The sequence below is a fragment of the Dermacentor albipictus genome, chromosome 1 (genome assembly GCF_038994185.2).
Source record: "Dermacentor albipictus isolate Rhodes 1998 colony chromosome 1, USDA_Dalb.pri_finalv2, whole genome shotgun sequence".
NCBI lineage: Eukaryota > Metazoa > Arthropoda > Arachnida > Ixodida > Ixodidae > Dermacentor > Dermacentor albipictus.
In genome coordinates this window covers 385,471,007-385,491,960 of record NC_091821.1, presented here as the reverse complement: position 1 = coordinate 385,491,960, position 20,954 = coordinate 385,471,007, and the positions used below count along the sequence as shown (strand labels likewise).

At 42.4% G+C, this 20,954-nt stretch overlaps 1 protein-coding gene across 2 annotated transcripts in view; it reads right to left on the bottom strand.

Annotated features, from left to right (window-relative positions):
* The window catches only part of LOC135902410 (tRNA endonuclease ANKZF1-like), a 39,797-nt gene that overhangs the window by 4,614 nt on the left and 14,229 nt on the right, over nt 1-20,954 (bottom strand). For both annotated transcript variants that reach the window (XM_065432432.2, XM_065432431.2), the window contains exons 6-15: nt 19,624-19,748; nt 17,220-17,331; nt 15,834-15,987; nt 14,558-14,780; nt 8,930-9,166; nt 7,433-7,627; nt 4,870-5,362; nt 3,674-3,785; nt 2,654-2,740; nt 1,122-1,202 (exon numbers count right to left, since the gene is read on the bottom strand). In XM_065432432.2, coding sequence (XP_065288504.1) covers nt 1,122-1,202; nt 2,654-2,740; nt 3,674-3,785; nt 4,870-5,362; nt 7,433-7,627; nt 8,930-9,166; nt 14,558-14,780; nt 15,834-15,987; nt 17,220-17,331; nt 19,624-19,748 — 1,819 coding nt within the window. The remainder of the gene's footprint in view (nt 1-1,121; nt 1,203-2,653; nt 2,741-3,673; nt 3,786-4,869; nt 5,363-7,432; nt 7,628-8,929; nt 9,167-14,557; nt 14,781-15,833; nt 15,988-17,219; nt 17,332-19,623; nt 19,749-20,954) is intronic.

Genomic DNA, 20,954 nt, shown 5'->3' with positions numbered 1-20,954 from the left:
TGATGCTGCCATGCGATTTATGCAGCGAGGGCTTATTGTGCAGCCGAGACTCTCAAGCTGAAGGCGGCGAATTTGGGACATCAGAAAACATGTGACCTCCAGACACCACTGTATAGTACAAACTCGGCATGTGGCTATTCCGATGTCATGGGAGTGTTGCGCATAATTGAGTGGTACAATGTGTCTCCATACACCTCATTCAGTCTAATGCTTTTTACTCAGAACTTCCGATTCGGAAGTGTCAGAAATTTTGTCATAATGCTCCTAGTTATTTCTTGGGCACCCTTCTATCAACATTACCATGTAGATATTTTTATAATAAGTCAAAAAGATGCTGACCACAGAAGAAAATAAATGAAAGACGTTTTGGCTCCCCTGACGGGAGCCTTGTTCACAATCTATGGGAATAATATCTTGTTGTTTGCTAATGTGTCAACATTTATTACATAAAATTAGAAGGCTAAAACCTAGCTACTCACTCTGAGCCAAAGCTTCATCACTTAACGGGGAGGAATATGGTTCGTGGTATAATTTACTGCACAGGCTATATTGACATTTATCAATCTCATTTGTTATCATCACTGGCAGAGACAAACATTAACATAAATAATTAATAATGAAAACAAGCTATTACTACCGAAGAAACAGCTTGTAGTAACAGTAGAATATCTGCGATCATGTGCTGCTTTCCCTGACCAAGTGGTACACCAGATGGCCATGCAAACTGATAGCTTGCATACTAGTATCAACCAAGTCTGACTGTACAAACAAGTTTTAAATTTATTAGAAACAGTTAAAACAATGCATCTTTATATGTTTAATGAACTATGTGCCTACATATTTGTGTCATATAAAGCCAACAGGCAATGAAGCCAAGGAAAGCATAGGGGTAATTAGCTGTGGTTGAAATTGAAATATAGAAAATAATGAAGACAAGAGAAATGAAAGTGGATGAAAAAATAACTTGTTGCTGGAGGTGATGAAGCAAATCATGGCCCTATCAAGGTAGACCATAGTGCATTTGCTAATGTGCTTGCAAATTTTGCAGATGTCACAGTTCATGAGTACATCTCACAAATCCTTGCCTCAAGTTGTATCCTTATGTCGGTCCTTTATCGTACCTTTTCTCTGTCACTTAGGGACAAAAATCTTTTCTTCTCCAGCTCCTCCTGTTGTCTCTGAACTTCAGCAGCTTTTCTTTCCTGTAAACAAACAAACACAAACTATGACGTTTTGTGGAATGCCCATGATTGCATTACATGCATCAATATCTGAGCATATGCTTCTTGTGAACTACATTTATACACATGCTTAGCTATCACTGCTTTACGCTTGGCATCTTTGCCTAGTGTGTGCATGTTGTAGGGAGCCATGCTGAAGGCAGTGCCCATGATAAAAGCTATAGTGCTGTGAAAAGTGAATTCTTTCATACGCGATTATCAACAAGCACGGCACCAAATAAATATGTGGAACCATCCGCCAGGAAGCCAGGCCATTCTAGAGATATTGGAATGCGACACAGGCAGTTTTTAGTGATGCCAGTAATTAGGCCAAGTCTATAAAGTTCCATAAGTCATAGATTCCAGCACTACAATGACCCAGCTTTCACAAATGCCTAACATTAATTTGCAGAATAGTTGGCTTGTAAAGACTATGCTTACTAAAGAAACTCCATGTGCTCAATTCAAAAGCTCCACTTTACACACCTTCCCGGCAAATATATTCATGGTGCATGTTGTGTATGAACCTTGTGGGGATACAAGTATGCCCCGGCACAATTGCGTGGGCATTTACCTGCTCTGCCATCCCTATGTTTCTCCCCATTTCCACTCGCGATGGTTGTCGGCGGTGGCACTCCACTTACAATGGTTTGCGGTGGGGGCACTCACGTCACGGGGATAGCCACCGTCGGCTCCTCCCGACGGGAGCGCAGGTATTCTCTCTGGGACCAGCACTGCATACACACACTTTCCTTTCGTCCACTTGCCCCTTTGTGTCTAGAACTTGAGCTCGCATACGGTGCCTTTGCTCATACGGCAAGGGCATACCTTGTGCTGATCCTTTCTGTACGCTAAGTCAAAGAGCGGTACCTAGCACTCGTGCGTGGTCGAACTGCGCCAAGTTGCACTTATCAGAGGCACAAGTCGAAGGAGATTGCCTGAGCTCCCGCGAGTTGGCCCATTGGTTATTGCGAAAGCAAGCACCAAGACGTGGGGACTTTTCTCAACAGTGTGTCGCGAGAGCGTTTGCTCTCACAGTGACATGCTATAGGTGCCCTTGTCTGAATTTTCGCTCTTGGCACCGGAGCCCTTTGGTTCCTGTGAACCCTGGGACCAGGTGTTTGTACAGTCTAGGGTGCTGCAGGAGACAATAAACTGTTTCCACCAGCTCAGGGCAATACTGTGTTTTCCTGCGTGCATAGTGCTTGGTAGCTCCTTTGCGGCCAGAGCATGTGCAACAGCGCGACAGCTGTCGTGGTTTTGCGGCTCGCTAGGCTCGAACCCGCAGTGGTCAGCACTCCTATAAGATCCTAGGACCCCCATAAACTAAGATAAATTTTAGTCATAAAAGAGAGAAAAAAAAGAAGAAAAAAATTTTGTTGCACAGCCCCTGACATGCACAACCCCAACAACTTGGCAAAGCGAGACGGAACCTTCAGCTTCTCTCTGTGGAGCTTCCGCTTCTCCTTTTGCTTTTCAGAGCGTTCCTTTTCCATTTCTTCAGTTAGAGCATCTGGTATCTGCGCAAAATACAAAAGATCACTTTTAAAGAACTGAGGCACTGTCCTTGAGCATTAGAACACAAAGAAAATTGTGCTTGCTCTTTCATGGGAGGTACAGTCAATGACTATGAGGTAACTGGCAGTCCATGAGGTTTAGGGTGTCGCTTGTACTGTTTTAGCTCTTTGTTGCCAATGGGCACTGTCCCCATGTTTGCAATGTGTTCTTTCTAACTGTAGTACTAACAATATTTCAATCAATCAACATTTGAGTGTTTCATACTATCTATCCTACTAGGTTCACAGCAGGGCATTCTCTTCTTTTTTTCCAGCTTGGCTAGAGAACTATAATAGATACTAGACTGAAAAAAGCACAATGTTCATCTCAACAATTACTGCAGGATATGGGCATTTTAGCTGGTCTGTGCTATGAATAGATCGGTAGGATGTTACATACACACACCATTCAGCATACCATGCTCACAAGAAGCATTAAACTCGAACACAATCGTGCAGATTGTCAACTAACTTATGCACAATACCATAAGAAACCCTAATTTTTACTTTTGACAATGGCCACCATGTATGTGCGAGATGCAATGCCAATAAGAAGAAAGAAAGAGAAAAGAACTCCACAGGTGCCCCATGCAGAAAGAGTCTGTCAATGTTAACTCAAACTCAAATTACAGTTTTAACATCTCAAAGCTACACACAGGGTATGAGAGATGCCACAGTAGATGGCTCCAGGTTAAATTCAACCACCTAAAGGTTTCGCAACCTGCACTTAAATCTGCGCACACAGGTGTTTGGGTATTTTTTCATCATCAGAAAGTGGTCGGGAATTGAACTCATGGCCTCATGCTCGGCAGCAGAACACCATATCCACTGAGCCAACACAGTGGATTCCCCGATTGTTATAAAGGAACAAAGACAGCCAACATTTAGAAACCTCACCTGAGCTGCAACATAGTCGTATCGCTCTGGGTGCAAGCCTTTGAAGCGCCTGAATTCATTTCTAGTCTGCTTGTCCGAGCAAACTGCATAGGGGGTCAGTCCTTTAGTATTTCTGTAAGGTGCAAACCAACAACAAACTTTTAAAAAAAGGAATACGCACAGGAACTCAACAGCAAGGCATGTAATTATGCTTCTATATGTTTTGCTAGAGGTGAGAACTGAGACATATACGGACGAGCCAGCTGAATAGCTATTGAAAAATGCCTTAAAAACTCAACTTACTAAGCCTAACATTTAAGGTAAATAACAAGTGATTTTAAAGAAATCCCAGTTTTGCAACACAACAGAAACTTTGTCATCAGGATGCAGTGCTTGTTTGAAAAGTGTGTGCAAAACTTGTATGCAACTTTTTGATGTGTCATCATTGGAATCAGTATTATCAAGAAGTTGGAAATACCAATAAACTTCGTCATGTTCTTAACTGTTTTTTCATATTTGCAAGCCTTAGTGCCACATAGGAGAATCACTGAATTGGTTTTTGCTTGTATAGTTTAAAACTTTTACTGTTCTACCCACTTTTTATCAGCAATAGAGTATTGTTTGTTTGTGGAAAAGGTCAAGGCAATATTTCTTACTTCAATTTCTAAGCCTGAACTGCAATGCTAAATATGTTATTGTGATGTCAATAAAATACTATTATATGCAAATATACAGTAAAATACAGTATTGTGATGTCACAATACTGTAATTACATATGTATATTCACATATACTAGTATTTGTCTTTTCTATGACCATGATAGCTGCCATGACCACTTGCATGATAGTTTCCAGGTTAAATCTTTTTATTAGTTTCAAATGCAATGCAATGCTTTTTATCACTAAATAACTAAGTATAATTTCAAGAAGAAGCAGTCAAAAATCTACAATGTCACTGGGAGCTAGCATATATAGTAATTCAAGCTGGCATTGGCAGTCATGCACCTCTGCTCACAACGAAACTGTGTTACGTATCTGTGATAGCAGGACAGCGATCGCAATAAATCTAAACTTGATAGTTCCCTTCGGCCTCCCTTCAAGTTTCCACCAAACCTAAATCTGAGGCATGTTTCAAGTTGAGAACATCAAGCAGTGTGTAATTTTGCTATGCCCTACAGCGATAAATGAGCAAGAACTGAAAAACTGAAAAGGACTTGCTTTACAGCAGGATCAGCGCCTGCTTCCAAGAGGCAATGGATGAGCTTTACAGCTGAAAGCTTGGCGCAGTAGTGAAGAAGTGTCGAGTCTGAAAAATCAACGGGTCCATTGAGTAGGCAGTGCTCCAATCCATGGCTACGCACAACCTCGCAACATGTTGTTAGCGATGGAGACTCAACCGAATCGCAGCGTTCCAGTCTGGCTGGAGCTTCCCATTCTACGGCTTTCTCAACAACAGGGGTTGCATCTGGGTCAGAGCCAACTGGGCTGAGCAGACAGTACTGGCCCACAGCTGAAGGCACAAAGGAGTCTTCTACAGTAGCAGATGATGCCTGCCCTGGTATCCCAGCTTCCACACCTTCCTGAACAGCAGTTTCACACTCCTTCGTGCCATGTCCAGAAATTGCTTGCAGGATAGAAATCAGAGCTTCCTTGTTGGCAGCCTTGCAGGCATTAAACAGAGCTGTCTTGAGTGCCCTGAACTCTCGCGGCACTGGATATAAAAAAAAAAAAGACAGGATGCTAAATTTAAGTAATTTATCCCAAAAGAGAGCTTACGCAGCCTTAAATAAACAGTAAAAAGAAACACTAAGTCAGTTTAGACTGATGAAATACTATATCAAAACTCTATTTTCATTAATTTCATAGTAAGAGATTGATTACTAGAAAAGAAAATTAAAGCCAAGCTTCAATTTTTCTTTAAGTGCAAGATCTTCAGTGCCAGCACGTCAGTGTGATGTCACAAATTTCAAAGTTTCTCTTTTTCTTATCTTTTTTAATTAAGACGCTGTGGTTCAGTAAAAGTTCTCAAAACTTTCTATTTTAAGTCTTTAGCTCCTTTAGAATACAGTGTAGTTAATCGTAACTGATACAAAAATTAACTGGTCTGAGCAGTCGCCGTGAAAAGCAGTAATCCTGAGCTGTCACCGTGAAGGTGCTGCCTCTCTGCAGACCGATTAGGAGTACTATGGGAACCTGTCAAATGTACCATCAGAAGCATGTGACCACCAAAGAGGCAAACATGTGCCTACAAACTGTATAACAAGTGCTCTGTGATGCCATTGTCCTGGCCTATTAATACAAAACTTTATGTACTGGTCTGCATATACGGTGAAAAATTGCAAGCACTCAGCAACTGCAGTGCTGGCGACATCTGCAATTCAACAACATAGCGCCCCCCCGCCGCAAATAGGCTGAAAACATTAGTTATTTCACATTCTTAGTCTTGTTGTCTTCAAAAGAGAAAAGATACAAAGACCCTTTGTGACTATAACGTCAATGAAATTTATACCAACATACAGCAGATAAGCACAATACACTTGGCATTACCAGCACAATATTATCAAGGCTCACGCGAACGAAGTTGGCCTTTCAACCTTTTCTGCATAGGAAAAGCAGAGAGCCCATCAACCTATTTCTGCCAGAATATATAAAGATAATGAGTGGAGCTCTATAATTATTTTCTTTTGTTTCTGAAGTTCTGCAAATATTTAATGCTCCTCTGTGACCTTAGCCAATGCACACTAGCAGGTAAAAGAGCACTTGTGGATGGCAGTAGCTTGTATTATTGCTGTTGGACCAGCTCATCAAAAAATTAATACCACATTTATTCAATTATAAGGCAGTGATGGTTATAAGATGAGGGTGCCAGTTGAGGGCCACGAGAAAAAGAATTTAAGTATGCACATATAAGGCGACAGAGTAGCCGACAAATTATTCAGACTCTACGGAATTGCCTGAAATACCTAATAATCGGAAGCTCCCAGAATAATCGATGAGAGCCATGTGTAGATTTCGTACTGAGGTGTGATGTCACAGCAACGCATATTTCTTCTTATGATATGACTTCATGGTAGTAAATGAGAAGAAAGGGGGTTAACCGAGGGGCCCGATTTTTGTTAGTCATATCATAAGAAGCCAACAAACACTGACACCAAGGACAACACAGGAGAAATTACTTGTGCTTAATAAATTAAGTAAAAAAACTATAAATTAATGGAAATGAAATGATCCCACAACCTTCACGAAATGCAAAGGTTGTGGGATCATTCCCCACCTGCGGTAAGTTGTTTTTTCATCCACTTTCGTTTCGCTTAATTTATCGTGACTTTATGGCAGTGCCACACATACCGCCGTAAAGGCACACCATAAGGCAAAACTTGCACTGCCGTGAAGTTATATGTCAAGGTGTAATTTACAAATAACTCACGGCTCGCCTTTGCTAGTAAATTATTCCAATTCTCGGTGTGGGTTATTTGCACAAAAATATGGTACAGCCTCACAAGCCAAGGTTTATTAGTTGCTACAATATGCGCTGGTGTCTAAAATCTGTATCGCTGAAAATATGGTGCAACTGCCATCATACTGAAACAATAACTGAATCTATCAGCCTCACAAATGTGGTGGGAGGTTTAAAGGCTAAGGATTCTAGAAAAAGAAACTCACCTTATACTCGAATAAATACGATACTATGGCCTCCTTGGAAAATATTCAGAACTTTTTGCAACCTCATCTAGATTGCTGTGAGTATAAAAAAATTAAATTGAAGCCATGAGCTCCTCACCTGGCTTCTCAGCATGTTCTGCATCTTTGATGCCTTTTTTCTTTATGCGCTTTTTCTTGCGTGGCTTTCTAGTTCCAGCAAATTCTCTCAGATCACTAAAGTCCACAATTTCTTCAGAAACTTCCCAATTCACAGTGGCATCAGAGTCGGAACCTGAGTCATCGTCTGTCTTATCTTCTGTAAACTGCAGGGTACCTAACCAAAGGCAGTAAAAAACAAGTCATTTATCTTATCAATTTTTACACAGCCAACAAATGTCTGCAACCTCACAAGACCACACAATGAATCAATGCCACAGATGCACATGCACTTTCACCCCTTCCGTGCCTTGGACGAAGTCAAAGGCACGGAACTAGACTTGGCCACACGTTTCTGGTAAAAACTGCCAAGGAAGAGTCCAAACTTTTGACGATACTTTTCATTTTCGAGCAATATCATGGGCAAGCCTAGTTTCGTCTGTGCTCCGTCTTGCTTTTGGTAGATGGCACCCCATGATCCATGGCGCAGAACAAGCAAAAGCAAATTTATTCTTTATGAGGAAGTAAAACGTAATGGCAACTAGTGCCTTTAAAAATAGTTAGGCATTTTTGGTCAGAATTCAGGATGATAGCGTGGCACAGACGGGATGAATACACCTCCACCCCTCAAGAAAAAAAGAAAAATGAGAAGAAAAGAAATGCATGCCAGAAGAAAGCAAGGCAAGAGCAGAATAAGCAAGCCATCAAAAAGAAAGCAAAGTACTATAGCAAGAAACGGAGAGACAGACAGAGAGAGATAGAGAGAACTTTAATGAGAAGTATGGCTCAGGGATGGGTATCATGAATGAATGAAATAAATAAGAACATGCACATAACCCCCCAATCAAGATGGCCTTGTGCAAGAACTAGCATAGAGCGATTATAGGGAAACACTTCGAATAGCATATATACAGCAGTTCGAAAGAAAATTTAGGTTTAAGGAGAGGCACTGAAGCAAAAAGTGCTTATGTTCATGGAAATAGCAAAAGAAGCAATGCTAGTATCATATAGAAAATCGAACACAGACAAAGACAGAAAAAAAAGCGATAAATGTAGCAAATATGTGAACACTACCTTACGCGTGACACATATTGTGTTTTGCTCCAAGCATCATCACATAATAGAAACAAACTCAGAGATGGTGCAAGACTAAGGGTAACAAAGTATGAAACATTTCTTCATAATGCAGAGATTTGCACAGTGCCCTTATACTTAACTTCGTGAATGATCGAAGCCATGACACTTCAGTGTGAGACACAAAGACAAGATAAAATATAAGGGGGTCAGTCAAGCATGGCAACTGAACGCGCACATTGAGGTGGTCATGAACAGGACACCCAATTCAGATGCACAAAGAATGCTATTTTCCAAAGCAAGGAATTAGGTGAAAGACAATACTTTTTAATCCTTATAAATAAAATGAGAGAAAAGGAATATAACAAAGCAAAGGGAAAAGCCAAATGGGTAGCTAGGTTCTTACCAACAAGCTTGCTTTTCAGTTTTGGTGAGTCACATGGCGCAACAGGCAGCAACGAATCATGAGGAGCGTCAGAAAGAGAAATGTTCTCGAGCTTAGAGCTGACATCATCTCCTGCAGAAGCAGCACTGGTCGCAACTTTAGCATCTGATCCCACTTCAACACTTTTTCCAGGTTTCTTGACGCCAACATTCATCTTCGGTGACACCGGAATTCGTCCCTTGAGCTGCTCTTCGCTGCCTGTACAAATGAAACAATTTCGCAATGACAATGGGAACCTTCTTACAACACATAATAAAGCAGGGGATTAGAATACTAAAAAAGTTGCAGTTTCACTCGAGAGGCGAAGCATTGATTGCAATAGCAAATTAGTAGACAACTATACAAAGTAAGGCTAGTAGTTTTATTGGCCTTATAAACTTGCAAACATAGGCACACTAACTAAATTACCAAGCATAGTGTCACGTGTGCACAAGCAAACATGAACACATCTGACTGAATGACCACGGAAACTTGCTGTCAAAATGCTGGAGTGAGGAAACGCAGCAGCAGCAGCGACTGAAGCGACATTCGTGCTGTCTATCGCTTCAATGCAAAGCAATGAGTCACTGACGCAGCTAGACTCTGCCCTGTACAGAGATCGCTCTCAATATATGCCGTCACATGCACAGTTGCAACCGAAGAAGAATGGCACCCCCTTCTCCCTTACCTGTGGTGCCTCGCAACGTTGGGTGCCTCGCGCACAACAAACAATGGCGTGATTCTTCCACGCTTTTGTCTCTTTCATGCGGGCGAGATCGTTGGCTCCTCTCACATGCCTTCACTCGCACATGCAGCGCAGGGCGTGCGGCGACAGTGTTATGGTCCTTGCAATTTATATGGAACCTCACGGCAACACTGACACTGATGCTGATGCTGATGGTGAAAATGCACTTGGAGTGTCTACACAATTGCTATCACAATAAAAGGCATCAAGCTGCTTGAAAGGGGGCATTCTGCACTTCGCGTGCAAGGGTGGTCTTCACTGAGCTTGGATAGTTCCGTGTACTTATATTTTTACGTGCTTATTAGACTACTAAGTATAACTGGCACACACCTCAAGAATTCTTTGTAAACTAAATATTCAAAAAAATTAAAAAAGATCCAACATACATCTTTGAATCAATGCTTAAGCAAAGCTTTTATGAAATATTAATGAAATCCTATGCAATGAGAGAAATTGGTTCAAAGTTGGTATGCCTTATTGTCATACTAATATGTATTTCCATTCTTTTGCATCAACCATAGGCACAGACAGGAACCACCTTCCCACCAATTTTACCTCCATCAACGTCAACAACTTAAGACTGCCATTTCCACTCACTGGATCTATTAACACCACATTGGCCACTCCTCTCTGTAACGTTATTAACGTTGAAAGTAAATAAATGAAATGAAACAAAACGCAGCAGTTGTGGTTTTATCAATGCATTCACGTGTTTATGCAGCTGGTTACGCAGTCATTACATCATGGGAATAGAACCATATTTACTCAATTCCAACGCGCCCTCGATTGTAATGCGCACCCGTTTGCCGTGATCTAAAAAAAGAAAAGTCCTTTACCATACCGTGCACCTCATTCTTTCATACAGAAATACAACTTTCTCTCATTTGGAAAAGCAAAGATTTACTTCCAATGCACTAAAGTTGCAATAAATAAAGAAAGTCACAGTTTCACCAGAAAGGTGAAGCAATGATTGCAATAGCAAATTGCTAGACAGCTATACGAAAAGTAAAGATAGTAGCTTTATCGGCCATATAAACTTTTAAACATTCACTTACTAACTAAATTAACAAGCATGGTGTCATGCGTGCACAAGCAAACATGACTCATCAAAACGCTGGAGTGAGGAAGTGCCTCTTGCTTCAACGTGAACTAAGCGACGAGAACACAGCACGGTGCGCCTAGATGCGTAGACTGTCTCCATCGCAGATTACTTTCAAGACAGGGGCCGCATGACCGTACCGTACACAGCAGTCGCCGGAGTAGAACGCCCCTCCTGTTTGTGCTAGTACCGCACACAAGTTTCAGGAACTGGAAGTCCATGACGCAGCCTTATTTCCGTTCGTATCCGCACCCGTGATCGCTTTCCGTCTTTACAGTGGGCACTTCCATGCTGATAGAGCAAACGCAAAAAAGAGGAAGACTGGGAAGACTGGGAAGAAGGACAGTGCACTAACTTAAGCAGATGTGCTACAGCACATGGAAGAAGCTACGGCAGCTAGGTTCGAAGCGCGTACGAGGCGGCCATTTTGGAATGTCGAGGGCAATATGGTAACATTTACGGTCAAACTCGATTCTAACGCGCATGCAATTTTGGACCTGTATTATTGGAAAAAATGCGTGTTAGATTCAAGTAAATATGCCAAACATAGTTATGGCATTAGGTCACGAGAAAGATATGTGCGATCAGTATTGAAATTATAATCTTCCTGAAAACGCGGAGACCATTCTAAAGAGATAGCTGGCATTGGCTATGTACTGCCCGCTTCTCGGCCAATACCCCCGTTGTGGGTATGCGCCATAGTACTGAACTCTTCATAATCAGCATGCTGCCAGGAGCTGCATAAGCCTCCCAAGTGCACCACTGCATAGTCAATCCCCCGATGTTGTATGTGCCATCGTATGGAAATCATAATTGTCATGACTACGTAGCAATTATCTGGAAGAGCTAGTTGGCGTTGGCCCATTATGGAGCGGTCGATTTTCGGTCTCTCACGCTTTGTGGGTAGGTGCCATAGCATAAAATCATTATCATGATCAATACATGGCAACCATCAGGAAGAGGTAGTTGGTGCTGGCACGATAGTAGTATACGTGCGTGTGGCCTAATTTATTTGGGCACCAGAAGCTGTGCCAAGTTTTTCAGTCAATGATAGAACTCTGTCACTGAGCAGAAAAAGGCAAGATCACCTGTTTAAGCCAATACTTTGAGTTTGTAATCCAAAATGTTAAACCAAGAATGTCACTGCACTTTAGAATGTTTATAAACAATGGATCTAAACAAAGGGTAAAACGGTTAAAAAGCTCAGGTCTTTGGTTTGGATTATGGTGGCGCAACCCAACTTATGCTGGTATACAATGGACAAGCATACCACTTAAATACCTTGGTGTTCCTTTTGATACATATAAGATTAGTTAGAATTTCTCTGTAAGAATGTGTACGGGCGCTCCAACGCTGTGTAGATATTTTTACTCCGCACTGCCTTTCTATACATTGAAGTCTTGTTGATACGATCTACACGGGAACCAGGTAATAAAACGTACCCCCCCAAAATCATATTATCCAAAGCAAGCTCAAAAAGTATGAAAATAGGTGTGATCAGTGACAAACTCAAAAGCAATGGTCCGTGTGAAGTTGGGCGATACTGCTCCGCATAACACGTCATGCAGAGCAGCAACACTCGAAGCCACATGAACGGCAGCCAATGCACTTTTATTCAGCAACGTTGAAATAGCTTGTCAATTTGCACTGAACTTCCTTCTTTTCAGTGTCCATGAGAAAGTTCTTCTGGAAGTTAAAAAAAGAAGCTGCTGTTCCCTCACTCAATTGAGCAGCGGCGCGCCACCAGTTGGTGTGGCTGCACCACCTCAGCATCGTTCTACCGCCGGCGGCACACCACGTGCACTTTTCCTCTATTGTGCCTGGAGGAAATTGGGAGGTTTCCCTCCAGTTTCTCTCCACACTGGAGGTTTTTCTTCCAGTATGCCTGCGTTTTCCTCCAGTGTGCCAGGGGAACTGTGCATAACAATCGGTGGTGTGGTAGAACTATGCAAATATGGTAAGCATACCACCTAATACTTGATTGCAGTCCACGAAGAAGACATACAATTTGATATGTTTTTTCCAATTGGGCTACAGAGCTTAATGAAGGCATGCATGTTGGTCCGAAATGCTGGACGTCTAGTTTTATCGAAACTTAACTATGGCAATGACAGGCAATTTATCAAGAGCTGGCCACAGTCTGGGTGCAACTCTGTTAGGTCATGCAGAAGGGCAGCGGATTGGGCGAGTTGGTGTTCCATGGTAACAATAAAATTCAAACAGCGCTAGACGACAGGACCAGAAAGAGGAGGAGACAAACAGCGGCGCTGAACTTACAACTGATTTATTTGAAGTAAGAAGTCAACTTATATGTACAAAACTGGGCACGCATGTGCCCGGTCATACATCGGTGACCAGATAAACTCCAGACAGCCAACATACGCACGCGATGTACCTGCCTTGCAATCTACACTTTATGCAGCAATGCCATTTCTTTCACTGACAAGATTACAGATGTTTTGCTAACACAACTATTACATTTTCTGATTATATGGAATGCTTCAGCGACTTCTGGAAAGTCTTGTCACTATGAAAAAATAACAATTGTGTACCGTCAAAGAAAGGTACGCATTTAGAAATACTGAAATGCTTTGCCAGGTTAGTGTCTTTTTTGTCCAATGAATTGGCATGCTCCATTAGTCGTGGCATGCTCCATACTCCATTAGTTGTAAGTTCAGTGCCGTGTTTGTCTCCTCCTCTTTCTGGTCCTGTCGTCTAGCGCTGTTTGAATTTTACTGTTAGGTCATACATGTTTTTGACATGCATGACCTAACAGAATTTCAGCCGGATTGGTGCTACTTTTTGATAAGTTGCCTGTTGTTGCCACTCTTTTAAGTTCGAAACTATGTACTTGTTTTATGTGGTGCATGGTGCACGTGCCGTGACTTATAAGTCCTTTATAGGGCATCGATATGTGGTGTGCTGGCTAGTGCTTGCACGATTCTCGCATATAGTACTATTATACATGATGCAATGCATACTACGTAAAAAAAAAAAGACATTGTGACCTAATGGACAGAGCATTGGGTTGCTGTGGTAAGAAGCCAAGATTCAAATCCCGTCGCTAAAAACGCACTTTTTTTTTTCCTTTCTTCTTCTTCTTCTTCTTCTTTTTTTTTTTGTAGTGACCCTTTTTGTAGTCCACCTTTCGCTGACTTTGGAGGGGTGGAAAGGAGATAAGAGAGATGACAAAGGCGTGCTGTGTGGGGTGTGCGGGACAAAGACATGTGTGACAAAGCAGCTCGCTCTTTTTTTTTTTTCCATGATTTCAAATTCCATTTATTTTCGGTGCAGACACCCAGTAGCCAGATTTAATTGTTATAGCCAATAATGTGGCATGGGAACACTGTAATAGGCAGTTTATTTGTATTGTAAATGTATTGAAGTGTTGCTGCAAATGCAGGAATGATATTTACCGAGCATTATCTCATTGCAATTTTTTAAAGTTTTTTTTTTGCCATGAAGATGTTTTTGTAAGCTAAGCCTTAGAGCTGTCTGTGTGTGTGTGCAGGATCACCTGAACCAAATATATTCATTCGACACTGAAACCGAGTGTACCGGGCAAGCATGTGTGTTGCACTATAAAGTTGATAAGAAATTACCAGAAGCACTGAATGTGCACCTGTGGCAGTCAGTTTTAAGAGACAATTGTTAACCAGGCTTGCATTACACATGCTATGTACAGAGGAACATTTCGTTCCCAATTCTATGCCTCTAAAGACTCAATGCAAAGCCCACTGGAAGTCTAGCAAGTCTTGCTGCTTACCAAAGCACTCGACTGTGCACAACATCCGATGGACTCGCAGCACCTCCTTGTATGTAGCCCGATTGGTCGGGAATGGGATTGGCCGCATCCGTGGGTCAGACTTGCGAAAAGGTGGGTTCTTGCCAGAAAACAGCACTGCCCGGTTTCCACCTGGGGCTCTGTAGAACACAGCTGAGCATTTCTGGAGTTCTTCAGACCAGGACTGCAGCAAATCTTGGATGTCCTGAAGTTGCGAAGTCCCACAAAGCCACAGCGTTAAAGTTTGGAAGTTTAGGGAAGTGTGCAGCCTGGCTACACTGCATCATAACATGCAAATCTATGAACAAGGTGCAGATTTTGATGTTGAAGGTAGTGGCAGACCACTTTTCTAGGCAGATAAGTGGGCTGTGATGGCATGAGTATGCTATTTCTGCCAACAAACCAAGGTGGCATCATTTGCACTAGGAAGAAGAGAGCATTTTTGTTTCAATATAATCTTCTAAGACTCATTGTTTGGACTTTTTCAATGCACTACATTGTATAGCACAAGCTTTTCTTTAGACAGACTGGAAACATGTCCACTTCATTCAATGTTCATCTTGAAGGAAGTACAATTGAATGCACTTATGCGCAAAAACACTCTGCGAATATCTTCCGACACTCGCTATACAGAGCTTGTCTTCTGTAGCAAAAACAAACTTGCAGTATACATAGAGGTTTGGATCCACTTTCATGCCTCTTTCAGTAATTTTTTCTTTAGTTTCGTACAAATTTGATTTGATATCCTTATTCAGAGCATGATTGTAATTTTCATGTTTCTTTTTCTGATAAGCTTACAGTATTACATTTGACTCTTCGAAGCAGCCAGTTTGTTTCCTTACTCGCGATTTTGCAGCAATGCCTTTCGCGATGCTAATGCCTTTCGCGCTTTTCGCGTTCGTGAGTAGTCAAGAGACGCTCCGCCCAGGCAAAGCGTCGAACACGGCCAATCACAAATGCGAAAAGCACCGAAAGGCATTAGCATCGGGAAAAGACATCGCTACAAAATTGCGGCCTTCTCTATTTTTGTAACAGATCAGCAAGATTGTTTACAAACAACGCTACACAAATATTGCTCAGAGGATTATTTTATAAATATTCTTTTTTGCCAATCCTATTATAATGCATCGCACAAAGGCCAATCCCAGTGACAACAAAGGCATAGTGTCATGCAAGTAAAAAAGCAATGCAGGAAGAATGTAATTTCAAACAAACCATTGCAAGATATGGTCCCAAATCAAGGATATCAAAAGCTCACCTTCACCAATGACATCTCGTTGTGCCTGCGAAGACTAGCACCGGCAGACTTGGGTTGGCTGCCTTTCTGTTTACCATCCCTGGCTGACTGAGAGCCACCTTGCTTGGCACGGACGGTGTAAGTGTGGAATGTCTTGTGGAGCAGGGATTCTGACCTGAACACGAGAGCAGTACGTACCTTTAGTACTGCAATCCAATGTGTCTCAACAGGTGACTTCAGCCTGCTTTACAAAGGATTATTGAGGTGGTGGATGGGGCAAATCGACATTCTGCAATGGGTTTTACAAGGCGAACGTGACCCAAGGCATGTGCTATCATCAGCAAATGAAAAAAGTTGGCAGTGGCTTAGCTCGGCTATGCCAGGATATATGTAGCGTAAAGATTATGTTTGGTTAATTTTCCGGTCTTTTGCGCCGACTGGCAGCGGCTCGACTCTCCTTAACCTCTATGTCGAGCGCACTGCATCAACCATCTCTCCCACGCATTTATACGCACGGTGCACCCTCCTCGCGCATGCGCAGTGCCGCACGGCACCGCAATCGTAAAGGTGCGTTGTCCGACATTATTAGCGCGTGGGCGAGCGTTGTTAGACGCCGTGGGCGTCGGAGCGCCTTGGCCTGGTTGGCCGCATCTGGTTACATTGGCGGCGCCAATGTGTCGAACCATGGGTTGAACTATAGGCGCTGTTGTTCTCGCCAACGTGACGTAACGTGTGCACGCGTTCAGGCTACGTCAGACTATATTTAGGCCTTAAATGCAGCAGCGGGCACACACGGCACCGGCGCGTCTGCAGAGACTGCAACATCACACCTATGGAATGCACCGTAGTCGGCGGCAGCGAGGGTGACGCAGCTGCTCCTCTCGTGACATCACGCGGCTCTCGCGCATGCGCAGTATGGCAGGCGCAGAAGCACGCGAAGCTCGGCTCCAACCCGCGTAATGTAGCTTTACGCTACAAAATGCAGACATCACAATGTTGCTTGTATTTTCTTCCATTGGATAGTGCTATTTTGAATTGCAGTCCTGAGTTAGACAAACTGGCAATAACAACCATCACTAGAGAGCCATCGTTTTTAACTTAGGCTTCTGAACACTTTCGGAAGTTCTCATTGACAAAAAGATTGAAATTAAAGTTAGGAGAACTACAAGCACAACAAAAGTCTCACTTCAATCTTAATATTGAAAGTGGGCTCTCGAAACTCTGCTGCAAAGAAACCTCTGCACACAAATCACCCTGTAAACTGGCATTAGCAAAGCAGATGGCTGAAATTTTTCCGTGCTGCACATTTGCATGGCATGCCCTCCCTTTCAAGATCACCCTGCCAGCTGGTGAGCCCTCTTGTGACTAACCCCTAGCTCAAAGTGCCACAGCAAGGGAGTGCAGTACCCGTTAAACACAGCTGCCGCAAAGTGTCCGCCGCCTACCATGAGGACGGCCCACTGCATCTTGCGTGGTACGTCTCCAATCGCTGATATCAGCTGAGCACAGTTGTCAGGTGCTGCCTGCAAAGAATAACATGAAAGTGTGAGCACATTGTTTCAATGCTACCACATTTCTGTGTTCAAAGTGCTTTTCTCTAAACATTACAAGGTTCGAAAACAGTCAGAAGTCATGCCTTGCAAACGGTGCCAATGGACAAAATGAGAAAGCAGGATGAGCACAAGGCACACTAACAACTGCAAGCTTATTTGCAAAAACTTGCACTTTACATAAGTACTGTTGCCTCTTGCTTAAACCGAACAAGAACACAATTTGGACATCTATTCATTTCATCAGACGTGTATAATGCAACAGAAACGCCAGCTAAAGGGAACTAAAACAGATGCTTCTGAAGCTAGTACAACCTTTGAGGAAGGCTACTGTAATTGCTACTATGACATATTAGATTGTACTGTACCTGCATGTACAGTCGAGTGTAAAAGTTGAAGGACCAGAGTTGGCGCTAAATTTCTTTTTTCTTCGAAGCCTAGGCATAAAGGCTGAAATCAAGTGTACTGCCCACATGCTCCTGTTTGACCAGCACCATGCTTTTACACAATTTCACGCTGCACGGCTGTGCTAGAAGAAATTGCGTGTTTTTTTTTGTTTTTTGCATATGCCGTGGTCTTTAGACTTTTGCACTCGACTGTACACACAATGTAATCCCAAATACATTGCAGGTGTTAACCCAGAAAATTTGTAAAGTTATTTTCTTCAAAGCAATCAATTCATTCACTTTGTTGCCTCTGCTAAGCTCCTCCCGAGTAGCAAACAATAATTATAGCAAATGATGACTAGAGCAAAAGAATTTACAACTTGCTTCCATCTCTCTGACTTGTTCATGCACCTTGCAAAACTATGCTATGGAAGGCTTCCCATTTAGCTTTATTGTTTTGCATCAAGGTGATGCTTCTTTTTTATAGGGAGGCTGCACCACGTGCGTTACTTCATGCTGTTTGCCACACAATTTTTGGTGCCGTTTTAATTTGGTTTGTTGTGTTGCGATAAACCGCGAGTGATGGTAGATACAGTAAAGAATGATGTGCACACCTTATCAGGTTTCACAGTTGTTAATAAGAGGGTGGTAACATGTTCCATGTCATCTTTTAAAAGCTGCTTTCCAAAGTAGGCACGCTTGCAGCCAAGCAGCCGTCTGTTTTCTTAGTGGGTGCACAAGTTCGCCCGAAATAAATGGTCCTTATTTTCTGTGCATTGTCTGCTGAATTTACGCGCACATGCTGTATATGACATCTGGTGGAAATTCTGGGCATGTCTAAGTCTGCTTCAGGAAGCCACAACCAGAGCCTGAATTGTGGCAATGAATGCAAAGAAAAAGCCGTTAAAACCACGAACTGAAACTAGGGTACAGCCTGTTGCTGGAGAAGACCAGACGAACAGCCCACACTGCCACTGTCAATGAAGCAGCCTCCGATGCCAGCAGTCATCCCACTGCAACCATCACGAGAGCTCACAACTTTTCATGGCGCACTGTTTGATGACCCGGAGGACTAGCTTGAACAGGTTGAACATGTGGCAGCACAAAACCAGTAAAACAATTAAGCAAAGATGCATCATGTATACTTCCCCCGAGAAGTGTTCACTGGTTCAAAACTAAGAGTCCACGCTTGTGTTCTGGAACACCATCAACAGCAGCCTTGTTCGCACGTTTACTGGCGCCGTCAAAAAAGATTGAGCCGAAATGCTACTGCAAACAAAACTTCAACATCAGAACAAGAGTGCGGCCGTATTTGTAGAAGAAATGAAACATCTCTTTAGTCAGATAGATGCTGCGATGCTAGAGGAGAAAAAGCTGGGCTACCTGTTCAGAACAAATTTTCGCTGAGCTGATTCAAAACTCACCAAGAAACATTCAAGAGTTCGACACAAAGGCTGCTAACACCAAAAAGATGGAGATGTAGAGGAGACATTATGGATGCACCACACAAGTCTGCTTGATGTCTGTCGCTGAATTCGGTGTGCTAGACACCAATAGTCTTTGGGACAACAACTGGGCTATGGTGCAAGAGGAACTCCAAAAAATTTTGCCAACATCGCACCCCCAAGTAGCAGTGTGTAACAATGTCATCAAGCAAGAAGTTCAGCAAGTACTCGGTGCAGCCATGCTGGTCTTGCCAAACCTCCCGAGTCCAGTTGCATTTTACAAGCACCACAAGTCTTCTCCTATGGCTCAATACTGTGTAATCAAGTGCAGACGGCTAGGCTACCATACATGGCCCAACCAGCTAAAGAATTAAAGTTTGCAATTTCTGTAGCACAGCCAGCCTCAGTGTAACAGTCAAGTACAGGTCACTTGCCAGTTTTCCATGTACAATGCACCTGTACAGGGCAAGGACTTGACCATCGCCATTCTTGAGATACACCTTGGCATTCATGCGAGCCCTACTGCTCTCAGCCTTGTCAGCATCCGTTTCTTCTCTGGTGAGGAAAAAAAAAAGGAAAGAGAGAGAAATGCAAGTAAGAAACTGATGCAGAATTTTGCATGTGCGTTGAAGTATTGCGATTACTGGGCGCCAACACAACTTGTGCTACCATCAAAATGGTAAGCCTACTGACATGAGAAGTAATGTATTACTATTTTTGTATCTCTAACTAACAACCACGTGTGATTCACATCCCTGTTATAACTTTCATAAGAAAGAGAAAGGCACTTAGACATATAGCATGACTAAGCCACTGCACACAACTATGCTCAAGTCTTCACACAAGCATCCCCAACAATTACTGGCACAAATTGTTTCTGGACTGGTACAGTCCAGAAACAATTACATCTTGTGTGTTCAGTCCCTACTGCTCTCATCGCTGCTCTCTGTTGAAGCATTGTGCATATTCATGACAATTTTTAGCACAAGGCCATTAAGTGACACTTCCAAGCAAATTTTGCCTTGAACAGGCTACAAATGCAAGAAAGGTAGAGAGAAGTTGATGCTTTTTTTTTTTCATGTGAAATGTGTGAAAATGACAATAGTAGTTGTGCACTTAATGCATATGCACTAGTGCCAATGCGGACAAACCGACAAGGGACCACAGCTAGTATAAGGTGAGTACAAAGAGTCACTTATAAATGTATGTACTACTTACCAGTATGTAGCAGCACATAGCAGTACCATAGCAATACTATAACAGTATATAGCTGTACCAATGTATAGCAGCCCTAGCACAACTAAACCAAAAAGCATCAACTGAATTGTGTCACCACTAGGAATGCAACATTTCTGGAAATTTTGATCAGCAGAAAACAAAAACGAGGCCTTTTTTCCCTGCATTTTTTAGGAAAAATTCGAACTACAGTAAGAATAGCTTATATTTATTCCAGTAATAAAAAGGAATTATATTTATAAATAAATATAAATACATGTGATAATTACACGGAAAACATGAAGGCAATGGAATGAACACCTTGTTCTCTTCTACGAAAGATTGCTAATCCAATAGCTGAGGAAAAGGTCACTCAGTGTCAGTCTCGCTGGACGTACTCGACAGTTGAAGCTGCTTTCACATTCAAATCAGCTGCTTTCGCATTCAAATTTGGTTGTACATAGACGTGTTTTCAAATACATTTATGTGAGCCTGTTATGAAACTTGTTATGAACATTTCCCCACCCCCAAAAGAACAAAGCAGTT